Here is a 15,829-nt window from a genome sequence, read left to right as displayed (position 1 = left end):
ATACGGTATCCCCAACTACAGAGATTGCTTGAGCGTGTGGCACTCCATGCCCTTCGCCATGGAACCCGTCGACGATTATGGTTCCAGACGATACGAGTTGTGGTCTGAGCCTCAGTACCTCGTACCGCCTTTCGCCGCCGTCAGTAATCGATATCGACCACTACCTATCAATCAACTACCGAAAATATGGAGATACAGTACGTTGACGCGACCCTTTCTAGCAACATCTGGGGTTTTCTTTCGACGCTCCTGCTTGGTTATTGCTGTTGCCATCCGCTGACGATCAGGTCTTCAGACACATGCCGCCTCGCAATCTTGAGCTACGGTCGGCCTAGTGACTCCGTAGTGAGCGCGCTCTGGAGCGCAAATTGGAGAACTGTTCTAGACCAAATGCAGATACTGTTCACATGCGGCAGCCCTCGCCCACAGGTTGCCCCAAGTGGCGGATACGTGCCTTTCATCAGTACGTAGCTCCCATTTCGTACCTGGGTGGTCCCTATTCCTCGTGACCAGATCATGCCCACCGCTGAATCGTAACGATACTAGACCAAAGGACCAGACAGTTTTCAGCAGCTCTCTACATATATTCTGCGTATTCACCCTTTGAAGATTTGCTCAATATTCACATGAGCGAGGGGTTGCCGATCACGCCTGTTACCTCAATGGACCAGCTGGATATCGCTGGCAATGCTTCTTTTGTGTCGTTGACCAATAGCACGAGATATATTCGGCATATACCGGTAGACTTTTCGTTGCTGAGAGATATTACGCTGCTGGACAGATAATGGAGGTTCGAGTAGCTAGTCACGTTACTGAACATGTGTTCAGCTTTTTCCTTGACACGAATGTTGTGTTAGATCTGGGGAAAGCGTTGTGATACAGTGTCCTTCGTGGTCCTGAAACTTCGACAACAGTGATTACTTAGCTTCTCTGTCTTTTCTTACGCACCATCACCGAGCTCCCAAGGCCTTGGCTGATAGGCCTCGAATCTGACCACCATGGACATCGAGACCGTTATTGCTCAGGATCCGTGTTGAAGTTCCATGTTATAGGTATTATATTCAGAGTTGTCCCGATTTTCTACAGGCTCCAATTTCAACAACAGGCCTGCTCAAGAACGAGTACAGACTGGCGGTATCTCTCTTCTACACCTTCAACAACCTTGATGTCTTCAACGATGCATTCCCTACGTGCAGCGTATGAGGATCATCTAGGAGCCAATTTTACATGCATCAAGAAGGTACAGTGCGGAGACACAGAAGCAATGAAGATCATCAGGCTTACAACATCCAGAACTTGGAATTGCAATTGTTTTCCTTGTCGACCGATGTACATTCTCTGGGAATGACATGACTATGCTGGCTAATGCCAGCACTGGAGAGCTCGTTACTGATAATGGCCAGCCGCCTTAATCTGAGCTGTTCTCGGCAAATTGCTACAGCTGTGGCTCGAGCTAGCTCGGTGCGAGTTCTAGAATCCCTAGATGAACAATGGATTGGAGTGAGGTGGTGTTCTTACTGTAAGTCACGTTATCTGGTATTAGTCCTCGGATCACGAAGTGGAGCTACCAGAGAAGTTTAGGAACGATGATTATAAAGATTATTTAACGAAGTATACTTGATTCACAGCGAGAAGACAAGAAAAGGCGGTCCTAGGCTTACACAAGCTAAGACAGAGAGAATGGCTCAAGCTATGAGCTCCGATGTAGCGGTACAGCCGCCGGAGCCTTGTCTGCATATCATCAATAACCTTTTTAGCTATTCTGTGTCTCGCTAGCACGAAGCATCGAGTCTCAGTGAAAATTGACGCAGTTGGAATGTGCTATTTCTGGAACCCTAGAATGGAAAAAACCCAACGCAATCTATAAAATTACAATGCAAACCAAGTACAGAGAAGACACCAGACACAGGAAATCCTACTAAACGCCGCGCCCTATGCTACATTCTGAACCTTATACTCATGGTGGTTTTAGATAGATACTCTCAGCAAGCGCCCGCACTCTTCGTCGTATTGTAATACATTTCGATCTTCGATATCTTGAGAATATTTTCCATGCTCGGTGGTCCGGCGGACCACTTAGGATCGCCGTTGCTGCAAGATCAATCGCGTTAGCGCATGGCTCTATGACGTCAAACAAGCATCGCAGAGCAAAGCAGACACGCAATGTTAAGCGTGGGGGGTTTCCTTGCCTCCAGTTGTTCCATAGCCACGCGCCCGCCGTACTTGGCACATTTCCCGTCAAGTTCGCCTGCTTGACACCGTCCATATAGAAATCCGTACGATCCGGCAGCCAATCCAAGCGATACTCGTGCATCTCTGACGTAAGATCCACAGAAGATGCGAATGCAACAGTCGTCTGGTCAGCGGTCGGGCTGGCCTTTTGGTTCGTGTAGTGAACGCCTTTATACGCGCCACCTGTGATGACCTCGATGTCGGCTTCCTGACTATCGCTCTTGTAAAAGAATGGGCTCGAAACGGTCCCGGAGACGCTGCTGATTTGCATCATTGTGCGCACGCTGCCGTAGAGGATGTTCTTCTCCGCGGTGGAGACCTCGGCGCCGAGGATGGGAGAGGTGGTTTGCCCTCCTGGTACCTTGAGCTGCAATGTGCCATCTTCGACCGCTACATTTTCGATGGTGTAGGTTTGGGTGTATGGGGTGGAGGGGATGTGGTCGGTGCTGATATCTAGAGTGTCGTTTGGTAAGGCGGTGAGGTCGGAAAAGTCGACGGTTAGGATATGGGTGAAGCTGCCGGAGCCATCGATTGTCCAGAGACAACCTTCTTTCGTGGCTGGTGACGAACTGCCTGCTGGGCCGGTCGGTGGGGGTAGAGGGGATACCTGGGGTAAAGAGGATGCTTGGGGTTGCGGAGACGTGAGCGAACCGCAGGTTCCGAAGGCTGATTGGCAGCCGCTGCCACAGTAGGCGTCTGTATTTCCACAGAATCCAGCCGCAGAGCAACAAGCACCTCCGTATGAATCATTTGGGTTGCAGGTGTAGCCGTTGCTGCCTCCACAGGTGTTATCTGGTGTCAATGTGCGTTTGTGCTTGCTGGCATCATCGTGATTTGGGTAAGGTATCGCAGATACTGCTGAAATCAGCAAAAGAAAGTGGATGGACATATACATGATGATATTGCTTAATGAGTGATGAGTGTTGCTGAAACAGAAGAAGTCGTACGGCGCCCGTATATTTATACTTGAGATGCATATCTTAAAATAACGTACAGGAATAGGTGTGGTTGCATGCGTTCAGGCACAGTACAGACTGCGTAAGCTTTGGGCAGCGTGACCTACGTGAGGAATGAGAAGGAGGGCCTCTGCCCCCTGGATCAACGGCACAGAAGTCTGCGTCCCTAAGCAGCAGGAAGACCAATAACTAAAGTCTGAGGGTTGGGGGGCGAACTTGAAGTCGGATTGATTGATGATTGTTCCTGTAGTCGCCGCGGCCCCTTTGTAGCGCCAACCCACTGGTTACCAACAGCGCTTCTCAGTATTACGGCGTTGCTCGCTCTCCTCGGGAAATATCATTCAGAGGGTCCGCGCTTGATTGCCGATTTCTCGCTGTACCCAAATCACCGACGGCCTTCCTGATGTAGGAGGTAATGATTTTGAAAATCTCCTGTCAAGATTAAATGTTTCAAGTTTCAGTCCATTCAGAAAGTTGAGAAGGGATTCAAGGTTAATGTTTCATGTGCCAGTAATTTCAGAAGTTTGATAAGGGATTGGATCATTCGATGTGTTCACCTTGGTGTAAGGCAGAATTCAGGATTGCGGCGATGAATCTGCACGCTTGGATAACTGGACTGGGGAATTGCAGTCGTCAGGTCGGGATCGACTATGGGTGCGTCGGCCGTCTCATGCATTAGGGGAGGAAGTGAACAGAAGGGTCGGATGGATCACGGAAGAGGCTGGTGACGCGCCTGAGATAATTTTAGCATGAAGGATGATACGACCATTTCCCACTCCGCATCCAAACCGAGCCTGCCATCATCAGAAAAAACGTCTGATGGAGTGCGAATTCCAAATTCTGCTACAGGTCTTAACCTCCAGATTGGCGACGCCGATGGAATATATAATGAGCGCGATGACTAAGAACATATCGCGCTGCTCCACGCCATCCGATACAAGCATTAATCATTAACTGCAGGGCCGCCAAACACTAATTCCCATTTCTTGCCAGTTGTGAAGTACGTTCTTAATGAAAAAACAAAAGCACAATTTCCACAAGAGTCCGAACAGCCGCGGAGGAGACGTCTTCGCTTTCTCTTCTTACTTGAGGGCGCCCCCCTGGGGGTGCGAAAAGAAATCTTCACTCAGGCCAAAGTTTCGCCTGTGAAATTCTCCACGGTCCTTCACCACAGAAGAAACTACAACAAATTTGGAGTCGATTGGATTGTGTAGAAAGAAGCATTCGAAATATGCCCGCGCAAATGCCCCTGCATGTTCAACTTATTTATGACTCAATGTAACAGCAAAAGTGCATCTTGAAGACATGGCTAGGTATGTGTATATTGGTCTTGGAGCTGTTCCAGTTCTGGATCAGAGTAATATTAGATAGCGCCGTGCCTAGTCGCCATGACAGCTTCATGTCATCGGAATTAGCGAATAGGTTGCAGGGAGATGCTCACTCCGGGGGGAAAAGAGATTTGGCGAGGCGTTGGAAAGTTAGCATATGCTCGTCATAAGAAATCTTGGCCTTCAAGCGATGGCCTTTCCCGTAACTACCTCTGGCGAGGAACTTCGCATGTTCCTTAGCGAATTTGTTTTGCGAGGGATCCTTCCTCTCCGCTCCTAGTTCCACCAACACCTTCGCCACTTGATTATGCCCTTCAAGGATTGCGTTCAGCAATGGATTGCGCTCTTCGTCAGTACCGTCGACATCAACGCCGCCCCCAACGAGTAAGCGTATGACTGACTCGTGACCATTCCGTGCAGCACAGCTGAGCGCCATATGGCCGCTCGCCTCTAGACCCAAGTTTGCCCCTTTCTCTATCAAGAACTGGACCATGTCCACATGCCCACAGTCTGCGGCCACGACGATTGGAGTGGGCCGGCAGGCATCGATGTCGGCACCATGATCGATCAGCACTTGCGCAACTTTGACAAAGCCTCTCCAGGCGGCTTGGTGCAACAGCGTTCCGTGCCTGCCCTCTACCTGGCTTGCGCCTCCGGCTAGCAGTAACTGCACAATTCTATAGTAACCTCCGGCAACCGCTCTTTGTATCGGCGGGTCTCTATTCCCTAGACCAGCATGAATGTTGGTCCCAAGGTCAAGCATCCACTGAGCAATGGTCTCATGGCCATGTTCTGAAACAGCCAAGAGTATCAGTTCTTGCAACCGTGGTCGTCTTGCGGTTTCGATTCGGTCTAGTAAGAAGCGCACTATACTTGCATGACCCATTTGCGCAGCGTCACAAGCAGCGAATTGGAAAACCCTGTGTGAATCTTCGAATTCGTATTTCGAATCCGAGAGCAGCCGAACGATATCCTCATGGCCTGCCGTTGATGCGGCCCGTAGAGCGGTCACGATATTTTCGTAAGCGGAAGAGTAGCGAGACGTAGAACTGGCGGGTACCAAGGACGTCATGGCGTCGGCTTCCTTCTCGAGAAGCAATAAGACAGAATCCATATGGCCTCCACTAGCCGCGGCTTGTAAGGGTGTTCCGAAGTAATCGCTTGTGGCATTTGTGTCACTGCCCTCTTCAATCATAGATTGGACTCTTGCAAGTCTTCCGGTATATGCCGCTGCTGCCAAAACGTTTTGTGACCCTTGTCCCGTCACAACATTATCTGTCAAACCGGCGTTCAGGTGATCGATCACCAAAGAGCAGCCCATGGTTTTTGTGGCTGCACAGCACAGTGCGTGGATGTGCTTCCTCCAAACCAGTCCCGAGGACTCATCTTCCTCCTCTTCCATGAGTGCATCTGTAGTATTCCGAATTTCGGCTGTGAACGCATTGTTCTTTGCTGCATCGGCCAGACTTCTCGACTCCAAATACTTTGATACGATGGGGATACCTATAGGATCGATGTTTCGGTATCGTCTTTCTTGAATGAGGTGAGTGGCAAAGATGGCTCGCAGAGCTTCACAGTCGATCAACTCTGGGACGCAGATCAGTTTTTAGATATTCCAATGTGGTGGATCAGCTACCTACTGCTAACCAGTCTCAGTCGAAATGCGCGGTGAAGGCCCACTGTAACGACAGCATGCCGCAGGATCTCCTGCAGGAGCTCAGGGGGCAGGTCAACGAGCTTCATGGCTGTGATTTAGGAAGACGATTGCCACGAGGAAGGTTGGTGGCTGGATATGAGTGGTAAGTCAAGAGATTAGAAAGAAATTGTGTGAGTTGTGGCCACACTCTTCGCTTATGAGCGTAGAGAATAGTGGGGCCACGAATAGTGTGTTGCTTAGTGACCCCCTCGTCTGCTTTGTGGGGTTGCCAAGAAATATTGCCTCGATTCTAGCTCAAATCTACTCATAGCGTGGTCTATAGGTGACACCTTTTCATAGAGCAAAGTTTGAGAAGCTTCAAAAAAGTCATCCGAGCCGCAATCACTTCTTTCTATCAAAACTTGCCAACTGAAAGAAGATCCTCAACCAGAAATTTGAGCAGACAGCCTTTGAAGAGTTCAGGGCAAAACGAAACAAGTTTTGTCACGATCAGAATATTGCGAGAGCAGAAAGATGGACTATGCGGACTATCATAGTCAGCAGTGTTGTTGTGACCGCGGCCTTCACGTTGGGTGTCGGCATCCCGTTCATCTTGCTCGTCCCCAAATACGTAAAGAGTCTCGCCAAGCTGCGAAAAAATGAAGAACAGAAGGAGAGAGATCAGATAGAGAAAGAGTTCCCAGAAGTAGCGCAGGCCCCTTTGGAAGATATGGCAAGACCTTGCTGTGGGACAAGAAGGTCAAGATTTGGACGGTTATGAGAAGCGTATGGACAGCTTTAAGCTGGAGTGGTCTGATTGGCAGAGCCCGAGCTCCCACGAGCAACAAGGCGCTATCACTCCCTCAACATCAGACCCTGCTCCCTTATCGACGCCTGAGAAGAAAAGACCCGAAGACAAAGAGACTAAATGGGTGGAAGGATTGACGTTCTGTTATCAAAATTGAAACATAAGATGTCGACCCGTCGTACTAGTATCAAGCGAAAGAATTCTCCTTCCCCTTCCAATGACAGACACTCTGACGAAGGCGATAATGATAAAGGGTCAAATGGCAGCCTGATCATGGTGGCATAACGACCCTTCGGACTGGTCCTTCAACAGTTGAGTAGGATCGTTGGAAAGCCCCAATGTGGTACGGTAAATTTCAAACCTTTGTTCGTCATTGAGTATGGGTTGTTTCCAGGATCCCCATCCGATTGGCGTGATTGGAGAAGCTGGATTCAGGAGCCGCGGTGTTTGTTGAGTCTGCGAATGAACCAGGCCAAAGGGCGAGCATACCAGAAGGGTCTTGTGCAAAAGTCGAAGTCCAGGCGAAGATTGACTCGTCATCTGACTATTTGACTATCTCGAGCTCAAGTCTGAGAAATACTTTTCTCCCTTCGCCATATAGTAATGACATGTTGACATCGAATATGCGGAGAAGGTAGCAGGCGATTGGCAATATGTTCCACTCTGTTTGTCGTCTAGAGACCCAGCACATTTCAGTGGCCACGCTCGCTTTGTGCATATTTTTCAGACACTGGACTCCAATACCGTCACGGTCGAAACATCTGTCGATATTTCCTTTTTCATTCTAATGCAATTCCACTTGCAATCAAAGAAGATGACTTTGGAAGGGGCAGTAAGTTCCTGGAGAGTCCATACACGAGTAAACCATGCGCTCTGCGCGAAACTTCTCCTGATGTCCAAGGCTTGGATCCTTCGCACGTCGAAAAGATAGGCGTAGCGTTTCCCAGCTTCGACGTACCAACGGAACATCGAATTGATTGCTTCGAAATAGCTCAGCGCTGCTCTTCTTGTCGATGCAACAAGTATCGATACAGACCCAGTCGAACCCTCGCGATTCCGCAAGTGAGCGACAACCTCTGATCTTCACGAAACCTGGCCATGCTTGCTCCTTACCATCCTCGAAATCCTGGAGATTTACCTCTTTCTCCCCCATCTGTGCGACGAAATTGCATATTTAGGGACTTTGCTACCGAAGAACTCTTCGGATCGTCGTGCGTAAAAGACGCGTGTTGTGCAAGCTGAGCATTTGGTAAACAGGTCCGATGATGCGGCGTTGTTGTCGTTGCGGCGCTTGGGCGGTCTTGACGTCTTGGTATAGCAGGGTCAAACCGAGAGCGCAACGACCAAGGCTGATAGTACAGTAATGCTGTTGTGTAGACGGTGTAACCCGGAGGCCGTCGAAACCTGCTTTCAGCCTCACTTCATCCTAGGTGGGGTACGGCAGTGCTAGCACCGACGAGGAAGGTGGTTGTCCTTGTATCTACTACCGTCCGAACACACGAAGTCCTTTCCCTCGTAATGGAAATCATACGAGCAGAAAATGCTGTTAGGAGGAGCAGTACCTCATTGCAGATGTGTAATTCCAGGCCTACCCAGTTACTCGGGCTTTTCCTTGAAACGCAATCTCCTAAATGAGCGTAGCGAATAGTGGGGCCATGATTACTGCGTAGCGAAAACAAAAAACAAGATACAAAGAACAAGGTAGCAAGGATCAGTCCGTGTGGGTAGAAGAGGATGTAGATTCTATGGAGGAAGGATCCGAAGGATCTTAAGGATCCAGCCAAGCAAGCTATACTACATATGGCTAGCAAGAAAGAAAGACCCCGCAGGAAGCACCTTCCGACTGACACTAGTAAACCAACTTCTAATTAACCCTATTAATTAGACATGTTCTGTGCAAGCAAGAGATGTGTGGGAAAGCGGTTATACGCTTTCTTGCCTACAAATAGTATAAGTTACTGTGTAGTGACGGACTACTACTGATCACCTTTTGGTCTAGTCGTAACGGTTAGCAAAATCCCGTCCTGCTTCTGGGCAACAGCCGTGTATCCGTCCACCCGTTGATACACAATCTCTACCTGAAGCCCTTCGAGGATTGTCAATTTGTCGTTGGACAAACCCCAGCGCATCAGGCAATTTTACATGCGACCAATACCTGCACGGAATTGGCAGCGACCGGCGTCGTTAACAGGATGCATCTCCTACAATTACCAGAGAAGCTTCTGATGCAGGTACTCGGCTACCTAACAGATTACAAAGATCAGCTTTGTCGCATAGCCCTTGTATCGTGTCGATTGAGTGCCTTGGTCCGCATCGTGTTGCCACGGGACATCCACTTCAAATTGTCCACTGGTGACTTCGGGCGCTGCCAAATGTTCATGAGAGCGTGTGCTGAGTGACCTGAGATTGCGGAGTACACCCACAAGGCCCATGTCTTATGCTGTGGCATGAATGAAACGGTCAATACCTGTGAGACTCTCAACAGTCTTCTCGCCAGGCTCACGGCCTTACGCCAGTTGGAGGTCTCCCTGCGCCCACCTCCAGATTCATCTACCAGCCTTTTACCAGAATCCATTCCCTGAAATGCGCAGCCTCGAGCTTGATCTTCCTACCATATCGGCTTCTGAGATCTTTCATTTCCTGAAACTCCCCAATTTTCAGGAATTTGAACGTTGATGGAGTCCGCGAGGTCCGCGATCCCGAGATCACAGATAATGTGGATTCTCCCATGCGGGCGTCCAGTGTTGATCAAATCGATACCTGCTGGACTCCTGTAAACCCGCGAGACATGGATTCGATACTCTCCTGTCCTCGACGACGCACATCTTTACATTGTGTCATGCCGGGAAGGTTTCGGCAGCCTTTCAATAACAGAAACAAGCACGAGATGATGGACACATTCTCGCCGCGGTCCTCGACACTCATGCTCCGTCCCGTCCAAGAGACATTCATCAATCTTGCGCTTATTGTTGATGGCGTTGGGTGGCCCCGCCATGACGGCTCAAACCCAGACCTCACAGGTTGCAGCGCACTCCGATGGGGTCTCGTGTCAAGCTCTTTCTTCCTTGAGTCGGCAAAGCCAAGCGAGGATCGTAGTGGGGTCTGGGCTCTCATGCCAAGAAACATTGAGGAAATCATAGTACGTTAGATCTTGGGGCTCTTATCTTAACCTTACTAATTCGGAAGTGCAGATTGAATTCAGTTCGAAAGGTGGCCTTTCCCACTCCGCCGATCGCCTCCATACACCCAACTTCGGTAACCCGTGTTACAATGAGACAATGTTTTCAGACGGCTCCTGGCTCGTGGAGATTGCCGCGCAAAAAACAGAGCATTATCCGAATCTCGAATCTACCGTCATGTCGGAGCTGGACGTTGTGAAAGGGACTGTTTCGAAGCTTAGATGTAGAAGCCTGCCATGGCAATATCCGATTGACCTGTTGAATATATTCAGGGCCAGCGGCATTTCGTTGACAGGTCATCTCCGAATACCGAAGCTTTGGAATGAAACATAAGAGGAAGCAGAGATGCCAAGGTAGATCAAGATGGACCTTGTTGTCTAGCGAGTAAGGTCGGGTTTACTACCCTTATGATTTGCCAGTCTTGCTGGGGCGGCTATAGTGGTACTTCGTACTTTGGGTTTGCGCGCTAATCTCAGGCTCGGATGTTAACAGCAGATACGCGACATGTTTCACAACAGCCTCGACGCAATTGCGTCGCTGCGTCAGCCTTATCTTCGTTGTTGTCCATACGAAAAGTCTATGTATACGCGAAGTGATTCCTCTCCACGTGCCGAATATAACTTATGCATCTCGCCAGATCCTGCATCCTCATTTACCTTGGCATATTTCATGCTGCAACATCCTCAGGATGCAAAACTTGTTCATAGAGCGATACTGGTTGTTCCTGAGTCTATTGAGCTTAGCATGTGCGAGACCTCAGTATATAGCGCGTACGTTTCCTCATCCGTCTATCTGTAACCGACCACTGACGTTCATTGCAGCCTTGAAAGGTGTTCAAACAGGACCTTACCATATATACAATTGCGGCACCCGCACTCCATCAGTCTCCGTTCTTATCAACACCCTTATTGACACACTCCAACCGGTCCTCGACGATGTTTCCCGACCTTTTTCCAGCCCCGCGTATACCACTTTCTTCAAGAATATTGCTTTCGCTCCGATTGTGTACGACCTCCTCTCAAACATCACGACAGGCGCGCCCACCTCTCCCGGACCCCACGCTCTAAAAGATGCCCCCCCTGAACTCTTTGGAGCACCAATCACCCCCCAATTTGTATGTGTCACAGCTTACGAACAACTTACCTGGTCGTTAGAACCTGGGGGGCAGGGAGGGAGACAGTTGGACGCATATACAGCTTGTCACCAAAGCCCAGTACATGCATTCGCTATCGTTGGCACAAGGTTTCTCAAAAATTACATTGTACTGTGTCCCGCTTTCTGGACGTACGCCGCCATTCCCTCGTCGTCAAAGTCTACTTGCTTACCTGTGGACCCGCATTTCAATCGCTTCAGAGAGGGTGGCGGGCGCCTAGTCCAATTCCAGCTCTGGGTAATATTGCATGAGCTAGCGCATGCTTACATCTATGCCAGGAGCGGGCTTGTAACAGATGTTTCGACTGCTAACAACTGCATGTGGTTGGCTGCCAGCAGTGCTGTGAACAACGCGCAGAACTTTGTGTTTTATGCTGCCAGTGAGTTGGTTCCATGACTTTGGCTTGATTCCCTTCTATAGCTCATCAGTATGATTTCACATGTTTTTGGCACTGCTGATGAACGTGTGGCAGACATTCGGTTAGGATGCACAGATTTTCCACGGGTGGCTAGGCCGTCGTTCGGTAGTGTTGAATTAATGGAGATCGATGCAAACACGACATTGAGTGGTGGTTCGGAATCCCAAAATGTGTCTATGTACGGAGGCCAGTCCATTGGTAATAACTTGACACGGACTAATATGGATCTACCGAATATCGTCACCTAGCATGTGACAACAATAGAAAGCACTTCCTACATCAACGTCCAATGTCTGAGGGATCTTTCCACCACCGCTATCTTTGTGGCTACTGTTTTCATCCTCGTCGCGCGTAGTGTTTAAATATCGCATTGCCTTTTTCGAAACAGTATCTCATTTCGCGCGTGTCGCGTCCTCGTCGGCATCCCGTCACCCTACTAACTTACTACATGATCCCTGCTTCTTTTCAATTTTGGAATTCTACACCATCTTGCAATCTCTGTCATCCATCTATTCCTGCCAAGTATAATACTACGCCGAAGTCAACGAGGTCATTCCGTGTTTCATCCTCACCTTCCCCTGATTCACACCGTGTCCCACCATACCTATGCTCTTTCAACCAGCTTGCCAGTTCTAACTTCACAGATTCTTCATTTTTCCGCTCAAGTAAGAGGCCTTGACGAGTCGAGAACCTCCAGGCATAGCGACTACAGTGACAATGCTTCTCGCCACCTTATCCCTTCAGTATGATGGCTGACCCTTCAGAGAAACACGGCAGTCGGAAGCAATACTGCAATTCAGTAGCGGCTTGCCGCCGCTAGGGATGTTGTACTTGTTTCATTGACTACCTTTGTTGAAACATAGGTTGTACGCTTTCAAGTGTTAGTGCAAGGGTCGTACGTGGCATCCTACTATTGTCAATAATCTCAGAGAAGCCCGCGCTGTCGCAGTGTCTCAAACCGCAACCGCAACCGCTATGTGCGAATCCCAACATTCACTGCGCCAATAAGAGAGCCGCGAGCCCACCATGGCGACTAGCTATCGATCGAAGCGCACAGATATGAACAATCAACATTCGACTTTTCACGATTGCCTTGCTCTCGGCCTTGGTGCTGGAGTTGTCATGCACATCTTTTGCTAATGTAGGTTCCCCTCGCCACCATAGCCCGTCATGATCATGGAAACTGTTATTTTTATCAACTACGCTCGTCTTGTACTCCGTTGCCACATCCAGCGCACTTGTATTGCCTTCCGCCGGCAAGATTGGCACATTGTCGCTCGCCTCCGCCAAACGCTGCCTCGCAGCTCCTGCAAACACCATCGACACTCACCTCTTATCGAATCGCTTTGGGAATACCCATATCCCAACCTCCGTCTCCGACGCAGCAACAACAGGATTGATCTGTCACTTCGGCTGCAGGCCCGCGGATGGCGGCTGAATCATCTCCCCAGAAACAGCACCAGGACAAGATATCCTGAAAGCGGCCTACGATATTATCAACTGTGGTGACCGTCAGGTGCGACAAGTCTGGACACAAACGGAAGCGTGGTCTATGTTTCCTGCGGTATGTATCTGGATTTCAGTTGGAGACTCCCTCTTTGTCCGGTCGGTTTCCCGAAAATGGAGATCGCCGCGGGCGCGTCGATGACAATTTCGGATTGTGTACTATTGTGAATGCGGCGCATAAGTACCAGGAGGAGGGGTGAAATAGTGTTGGCCGCCGTGAGTTTGGCATCATAGTAACAAGGACCCGACCGGTGGTAGCTTACAGTGTATAAGACCCGGCTTGTGATGTGTGAGATTGGTAATCTGTCTACTATGGAGCCGTTGGTACTTATGAGGTCAGCCAAGGCTTGTGCAATGCTCCTGTCAAGAATTCATGCCATGTGCCAAGCAAGCATACTAGGCGGTCTCGGGTATCTAATATTTCTTACTCGCGACGAGGACGCATATTGTAAGTAGGATTCGTCAAGTCAGCATGTAGCTACGTTATCCTTGTATCACGTGCGGACAAGACTTGGCATTTTTATAAAGTCAAGCGATGCAACTAAGTAAGCATAGTCCTTGCCAAGATTCCTGGGGTTCTATCATTGTCAACCTTGCGACGGCGACAGCCACCCACCGCCTGCTCATGATGCTGGCGTACAAGCTTCAATGTTGGCGAGGGTTAAAGAAGACTTGTGCCCATGATCCCGGAGTTCTAGAAGGGTCAAGTATGACCTGGCGAAAGCTCTTGACGGAGGGCTAGAGTGTCTTGGCATCAAACCGCAAAGACACCCGAGTCCTCAAGTTCCGATGCTATCCACGCACACAGGCATATCTCTTTTAAGTCGATACGTCGTAGTGGAGGTTATCTATCTTCGAAGCCACCAGCGTATCGATTTGCACGATGGTGACATTGTAAAGCGGCAGGTGGAAGGTGCTCGGAAGAATAGCATGGATCATTGGCACAGTAGTAACTGGGTTTGGAGGCGGCGTAAAAGTGAATGATGCGAGCGCGATCTCTTGACCATCGCTGGCTTGGATCTCAGAGGCTCCAAGACTTGTAAGGCTTCGCGACGACGATGGAAGGTGTGCCATCTGTCAATGTCTCAGCCACGAAAGTCAGCACGGCGTTTGGTGGGGATTGGTTGGCGACGCCGCCAACCTTTACGCCGGGTGTAGATGGTCCGGCGAGAACGAAAGTGTTGAAGGGCAGACTTTTGTAGGTGTCGATGGGGCTCTCGAGTACTGGGGTAGCATCGAGATCATCCTACTGTTCATGATTCAGCTCTTTGGCTTGGATAGTCGACTTCTAGGCGGAAATACGGAGCGGGCTCATTTATTAAGGCAGAATAGGCACTGTGGCATTTTGCACAACGACCGTGCTAGAGACTTGGCTGGCTAATAAGAGACAATGGAACAGCTGGAAGCCTTGAAATGTCACTGTAACTGCTGAGCGATTAGAGAGTGGAGAGATGTCTTTGATGGACCATGAAGGAAAAAATTGTTTGGGAAACCGAGGGCATTTTATAGGTGTGTCTCCTTTGATATACTGATCTTGGCGATTGGTTTCATGGACGTGGCGAGTGTGGATATGGCTGATGTTGTGATTAGGGTTTGCTCGGTCTCGAGTTGCTCGATCTAGGTCTTGGAGACGTGTGCTCTATTATCGGGCCGGCCCTACGGATCCCATACTGAGACCGATCACAGCTAATCTAGCCTGGTGGCGACTCTAAACTATGTTTGCTGACCTTGTTTCATGATGGGCCGCGCCGGACAAATCCGAAGCTCCCTATACTGCATCGAAGTTTAACGTCCTCATGGCGGGAAAATGATGTACCTGGCGCGTTAGTGGCTTTCTCTTACGGCGAACCATTCGAAATGCCGTAGAGGATGATGGTATTCTCGTTCTCTATGGTTCATAGACTTGTCTTTCATTCGGAAGGAATCGATTCAGCAATGTTTTCGTCACGGTTTAGATGGGGTAGTTTTTCTTTCCGCTGTAAAATCCTTCTTTCCCTCCACGGACCCATCAGCTGCGGGACATTATCAGTGCATCTATATTCACATAAATAGTTACGCCGGCTTGATATATTTGTATTTTGATTATGTCAGGAGAAAAGGGATCTGAGGTCTGTGTAGCCCCAAATTGTCACTCCACGTGCAAGAGGCTCGTCCGGCGTTTTCTCAAAACCCTTCGTGTCCACTCGCCCCAAGCCATAAAAACCCATCGATCTTGCTAAAGTGAGCCGAAAAGTGGAACTAAGATCAAACTTTGCCACTGAATAAAGAAGTCTTTCTTTTCGAAAATCGTCGAGGCACGCCTTCTTTCTTCGGAGGTACACCTCCAAATCTTGACACACCCCTATATCCGAGTTAGTCGTCTGAAACTTTTGGACACGAAGGGTGTTACTACGGAACGGGCTTCGAGGCTGGATTGGACAAAAGGCACTTCCCGGACACTGCAGAATTCCCACGCGTGTCCTTTGATAACGCACTCCACGAGTCGGGCACGGATACGCATACACATGAATGAACTTGAGATTCAGTCAGCGCAGAAGCCTGTGTGTGTAGAATAGATCTCCCGAGAAGATAGAAGCTCTTGTGTATAAGTCATCGCTTTATAGGTAGCAACAT

General features: G+C 49.3%; 5 protein-coding genes across 5 annotated transcripts; 2 read left to right on the top strand and 3 right to left on the bottom strand.

Annotated features, from left to right (window-relative positions):
* Positions 1 to 1,957: 1,957 nt before the first annotated feature.
* Positions 1,958 to 3,127, bottom strand: HO173_005555 (uncharacterized protein; the record flags this gene model as incomplete). Its single annotated transcript, XM_037307470.1, has 1 exon — positions 1,958 to 3,127. The coding sequence occupies one exon, from the start codon at positions 3,125 to 3,127 to the stop codon at positions 1,958 to 1,960; it is 1,170 nt and encodes a 389-aa protein (XP_037165652.1).
* Positions 3,128 to 4,625: 1,498 nt separating this feature from the next.
* Positions 4,626 to 6,259, bottom strand: HO173_005554 (uncharacterized protein; the record flags this gene model as incomplete). The annotated part of the gene is made up of 2 exons (XM_037307469.1): positions 4,626 to 6,103; positions 6,157 to 6,259. 2 exons carry the CDS (start codon positions 6,257 to 6,259, stop codon positions 4,626 to 4,628), a joined length of 1,581 nt encoding a protein of 526 aa, XP_037165651.1.
* Positions 6,260 to 9,220: 2,961 nt separating this feature from the next.
* On the bottom strand, positions 9,221 to 9,535 carry HO173_005553 (uncharacterized protein; the record flags this gene model as incomplete). Its single annotated transcript, XM_037307468.1, has 1 exon — positions 9,221 to 9,535. One exon carries the CDS (start codon positions 9,533 to 9,535, stop codon positions 9,221 to 9,223), a length of 315 nt encoding a protein of 104 aa, XP_037165650.1.
* A 264-nt stretch (positions 9,536 to 9,799) lies between these two features.
* Positions 9,800 to 10,472, top strand: HO173_005552 (uncharacterized protein; the record flags this gene model as incomplete). The annotated part of the gene is made up of 2 exons (XM_037307467.1): positions 9,800 to 10,099; positions 10,152 to 10,472. 2 exons carry the CDS (start codon positions 9,800 to 9,802, stop codon positions 10,470 to 10,472), a joined length of 621 nt encoding a protein of 206 aa, XP_037165649.1.
* A 355-nt stretch (positions 10,473 to 10,827) lies between these two features.
* Positions 10,828 to 11,958, top strand: HO173_005551 (uncharacterized protein; the record flags this gene model as incomplete). Its single annotated transcript, XM_037307466.1, has 3 exons — positions 10,828 to 10,909; positions 10,961 to 11,671; positions 11,765 to 11,958. The coding sequence occupies 3 exons, from the start codon at positions 10,828 to 10,830 to the stop codon at positions 11,956 to 11,958; spliced, it is 987 nt and encodes a 328-aa protein (XP_037165648.1).
* Positions 11,959 to 15,829: the final 3,871 nt, after the last annotated feature.

Source organism: Letharia columbiana, assembly GCF_014066305.1.
Source record: "Letharia columbiana isolate WasteWater2 chromosome Unknown Sc0000015_s1, whole genome shotgun sequence".
Classification (NCBI taxonomy): Eukaryota; Fungi; Ascomycota; class Lecanoromycetes; order Lecanorales; family Parmeliaceae; genus Letharia; species Letharia columbiana.
This window is presented reverse-complemented; position numbering and strand designations above follow the sequence as displayed.